Source organism: Glycine max, chromosome 15 (assembly GCF_000004515.6).
Source record: "Glycine max cultivar Williams 82 chromosome 15, Glycine_max_v4.0, whole genome shotgun sequence".
Classification (NCBI taxonomy): Eukaryota; Viridiplantae; Streptophyta; class Magnoliopsida; order Fabales; family Fabaceae; genus Glycine; species Glycine max.
Window position 1 is genome coordinate 24,674,158 of NC_038251.2, and position 5,108 is coordinate 24,679,265.

Here is a 5,108-nt window from a genome sequence, read left to right on the forward strand (position 1 = left end):
GTCTTGAAACCTTACATAGAATGCACAACAATATTGGAGGGATCAAAAAGCCTTTTCAAGTTAACGACATCAAACTTAAATAGATGGAGGGATGAAAAATATTGGAGATTTTAAGTTTTAACTTTTGAAGACCAAGGTGATAAAATCTAGCTTAACTTTTAGGGATTTGGTAATGTACACACCCACTTGGAAGCAACACCCTCAGTGTATTTTATGAAAGTTAGTTAGCAAATCACATATTGGTTATATAACAACAATCAAAATAAAGTAAGGTTTTACTCTTATTCTTAATGTATCTGCCCCTCTATGCAGACCTATAGGCACATTCTTATATGTTAAGCTAGAAAATGCCTTAACTCTCTTTTTGTGGACAAACAGGCACGCATGAATCATATTTCAAGTTTGCAAAGTAAAGTGTGGAGGATAAGATCCAAAATACTATGCTCTTAATGATCTTTACATTTTTAGCATTTCTTATTACAAGCCAAGTTGTATGTTTTATGGAAACATCGTTTCCCAATCTGATTTGGCTTGAATCACTTTTCACAGGAACAAATGGAGAATGTAAAGGACAAAATAGATGAAGTATTGTATCACAAGTTAGATTCTGCCTATCCTAGTGATGATGACAACTATGAGGTTGCTCTTTCTTCCATAATAACCCTCACCCCATACAAAAAAATCTTATGAAACAGGTTTTCATTTTAGACTTTTGTACGTGTTAATACCTTTATGTAGGTGGAGGATGGTGAGGAGGGAGATGAACTTCCTCTCAAAGGACATGTAAGTTGAAGTTGGTCTAATCTCATGGGAATGATAGGAGAAGGACCTACAATGTTAGTTCAACTCAATTCAAACTACTGAAAAATGGGGATTGTCTTCATTGTGGTTTACTTTCATGGGTTCACTAAGGATTATTTGATCGGACATCCGATCTACATGTTGAATGCTTCTTTACACTTCTAACCAAAAACTAAGGTATCTTAGGTGTGAGTGACTAAAAAAAAGAATGAGACAGACAATAGGATAGCTCAACACAAACCCACCAGAGTAAAATGCACTTACCTGGCTGACGATGGCCAAAAAAGCGTGACACCAGGGGCTCAGCTCTGAACTCAGGGGACACTGGGGTCTCAACTATGAACTTAGGAGCGCGCGACACCGCAGACTCAGCTCTGAACTCAGGGGACATCGGGGACTAAGCTCTGAACTCAGGATGCGCGTGACACCGGGGACTCAGCTCTGAACACAGAGGACATACAAACAACAGGAGAAAGCTCTGAACACTGGGTTTTTGACCTCGATCGTGCGCGAGCAATCATATTAATCATTAGGGTAACAAAGACGACGACGATTCTTCGGAGAGGCTCATCTTCGTTTAACTTAACCATAATTACAAAAATGACATAGAGTGCATTCTAAGACGGTTGTTAATAACTGTCTTAGAATGCGCGACGTAAAAACAAAATAAATTACACCTAATTACAAAAATATCACCGTGACACATTCTAAGACGATTATTAATAACCGTCTTAGAATGTGCGTCGTAAAATGCTACATTTTAGTAGTGCCTCCAATGACATCCACAATCATACTCCACCGCTATCCAAAATACAAACTCCTTCATGCAAAACTTGGCCCCATATGATCAAGGTTAAATTAAAAAATAATATAAAAAAAGAAATAGAAAGAACAAAGAGCTAGCAGAGGAAATAGAGCTAAAATTGTTAGAGGAAGATGCCGCAGCTCAGATCGGTATACAGTAAATTTCTGCTTGAGTTTAAAAGTGTATATAAATGTATTGGAAATATTAGTTTAGGCATTTAAATGAAGTAATTGAAACAAAGAATGATATCTGTTAAGTCGATAGTTCATGCACGGTAATGATTATGATTTTGGAGTTGTTGTCAAACAAAATGTGTGTGGAGTTTTTTAACAATAATATAGTTGAAAAGAATTAAATCTGATCAAGTACTGGGAATATTCAAGGTCAAATCATGGAAATGAGCAATGCAATTTAACAAGAAAGCCTCGTGTTTGTGTTAATTTCTAATCTAACATTTTTCCTAATTTCAATTTAGTCAACTCAACTTTTGAGCCAAATATCATATATGTTTTCAGTTAGACTAGTTTGCATATCCGTATACGGGCCTTGATTACTTTAATACTATTATTTAGTAACATTCCTTCATTAGGATGATAGGTTTATTTCTTGAAAAGAAAAAGTACTGAACCATTACCTAATAATTTACTTATATTACAATTATGTAAATAAACTTAAATAGATCGAAATGTATAAGTGATTTGAGCATAGCCAAATATATCAAAATAATACGACTAAATTATATATGCAGAAAACATTACTTGGCTCTAATTTGGTATATATCCAAATCCAGTCTCCAATGTTAAAGACTCTTTTTCTTTGTTAGTTTGCAGTTAATCACGAGTCAAAACCAGAAACTAGGCACTACTCTCCCATGCCATAATGGTTAAAACAATTCAATTATTTGGTATGGCAATTGAAATTATTTAAAACCTATCCAAAGGAGCTAGACAAAGACGTCGGTGCATAGAGAAATGCAAAAAAATAGTCACAAGCTAGTGTGGACTTGACAATGTTACCCGTTAAATTTCCAACTTTGCAACTACAAGAAGACAACATTCACCTACACAGTCATTAAAATCAACACCAAAGATTGACCTTTGCACAACGGTGCTAGAAACCGCGTCACAAGTGAGAACTACTCCATTGAGACATCCACTTAACAGTAACGCCCCTAAACTAGTATAAAAACCCATCGTTGGGTGTGTTATTCATCAGAAACTAAAACATGAGTAACATGACTTCCTTAAGCTCCTTAGTGCTGCTCCTTGCAGCTCTAATTCTATTCCCTCAAGTTCTTGCTGACTATGAGAAGGCCCCGGTGTACAAGCCTCCCATTGAGAAGCCACCACTTTACAAGCCCCCAATTGAGAAACCTCCTGTTTATAAACCTCCAGTTGAGAAACCCCCCATTTATAAGCCCCCAGTAGAGAAGCCACCAGTGTACAAGCCTCCAGTAGAGAAACCCCCAGTTTACAAGCCCCCAGTTGAAAAACCACCAGTTGAGAAACCCCCAGTAGAGAAGCCTCCAGTTTACAAGCCCCCAGTTGAAAAACCACCAGTGTACAAGCCACCAGTTGAGAACCCTCCAATTTACAAACCCCCAGTTGAAAAACCACCAGTATACAAGCCCCCAATTGAGAAACCTCCAGTTTATAAGCCACCAGTAGAGAAGCCACCGGTTGAGAAGCCTCCAGTCTACAAGCCACCATATGGAAAGCCACCATACCCAAAGTACCCTCCAATTGATGACACCCATTTCTGAAGGATGTCAAGGGGTGTATTAAGTATATGCTAAATAAGAGGTGCTAAGAATGTAGTTTATAGTTTGCAAATTATTGCAAGGATTGCTCTTAGCTTCTTCATTTCAAACATTTGTTTACACTTTACAGTGCTATGGCAAATATAAGAGTATCATTGATGTAGAACGGGGAAAAAAATGTTGCTTCGTACTCCAAATTATGATTAATAGAACTTTATATTGATCCTAAATTACTGTAGAGTGATGCTTATTACGAAAGTGAAACCACAAGAATTGTACGAAATGTAAAATGGACGGTGAATGTTGTAATTTTTAAAATAAATATTGATTAAAATTTTTTAAAAACATGTAATGTAGGATTCCGTGGAAATCAACTGTCGTGTGATAATAACGAAATCCATTTTCTTGACAAACAACATTTTCCATTACTTTTTACAACTTAAGTATAAGGGTGCATTTAGAATAGTTGATTTTGATTTATCTTGTGACAAATATTTCTGAAAGTGTTTTATAAAATTTATGAAAATAATGTGATACCCACTGTACAGAACTTTTACGTCAGTGCTTATGATAAACAGTTAGACATTATTGGACAAATTCTAAATTAATTAACAGTTATAAGAAAAAAATAATAAAATAAGTCAAACTTTTACAATAATTTCAAATTACCTTATGCATTTCGAAATTCAGAGATGTTATATGGGGAAACTTTTATAAAAATTGAAGGGTATAAGTTTAATTTTAATTATTATAAAAGAAAATTATTTTATTTTATCTTTTAATTTTCTTTTTGTATAAATATATTGAGAAATTTATCTATTTAAACTGTATAGTCCAATGCACGTGCATGATATTTCATGGCAGATACAGAAGAGTAGTCAATGAAGGCTGTATTCTGTATTTGGTGGCTTGAGATTTACCGAGTGGTAACTTTAGTTTCAGCAAGAGATGAGGGACGTACATTCAATAAAAATAAATTGAGATTATTAATTTTTAAATCAATTACAAGTGAGATATAAAAAAAATCAATTACAAGTAGATTTTAAAAAAATAGCGGAATATTCTTAATGAATATTATTTAATGTAGAAATAATAATCATTTATATATGTTATTATGTGATTTTTTTAAGATGTTACTGCTTGATATAAGTTATTGTCCAATTTATTTCCTACTGGAGAACAATGGCTGTCTCCTGAAGTTCTGAAAAAATAACAGAGATAGGAGAATTTCTAGGTTAATTAGTTGAGTATTGGGCACCTAACCATGCTTAATAGGTAGCTAAGATGTATTTGTTCTTAATAAAGTGAAAGTGAACGGCCTTATTGGCAGACATCCATAACGTGTAAATCCACATCTCATACCCACTTCAGATTCTTCCTTTGAACATGCTTCAAATTTGGATTAACGTATTTTAATTAGATAATTTTCTTAAATCCAATTTTGGTTCGTATATATATAGTTTCAGAGTTGCGCAGTTTGGTTTCTCAAAAAAAAAAAAAATAATAATAATGCAGATTTAATCCTTCAAATTTCTACAACTTAATTAACAATTTGACCCATAATATTTAATTTAACATCAAATTTTCACAGAAATTATTGAAGTGAAATAATAGTGATGAATAGTTGTAGATGATATCACAGTCTCATATGTGACAGTTTGAAGTGTTACATCTATATGAGTGCCACATGAGTAGATTGTTGGTGTTGTTAGGGGTAGAATTAGGATTTTTATATAAGGGGTC

The 5,108-nt window shown here is 34.1% G+C and overlaps 1 protein-coding gene across 1 annotated transcript; it reads left to right on the forward strand.

The window, feature by feature from the left end:
• Positions 1 to 2,810: 2,810 nt before the first annotated feature.
• Positions 2,811 to 3,595, forward strand: LOC100808321 (repetitive proline-rich cell wall protein 2). The gene has a single exon (XM_003546540.5). It carries the CDS (start codon positions 2,832 to 2,834, stop codon positions 3,366 to 3,368), a length of 537 nt encoding a protein of 178 aa, XP_003546588.1. The 5' UTR covers positions 2,811 to 2,831; the 3' UTR covers positions 3,369 to 3,595.
• The last annotated feature ends 1,513 nt before the right edge of the window (positions 3,596 to 5,108 follow it).

Excerpts from the sequence above, each read along its gene's own strand:
- LOC100808321 (XM_003546540.5), top strand. The coding sequence starts at position 2,832 with ATGAGTAACATGACTTCCTTAAGCTCCTTAGTGCTGCTCCTTGCAGCT.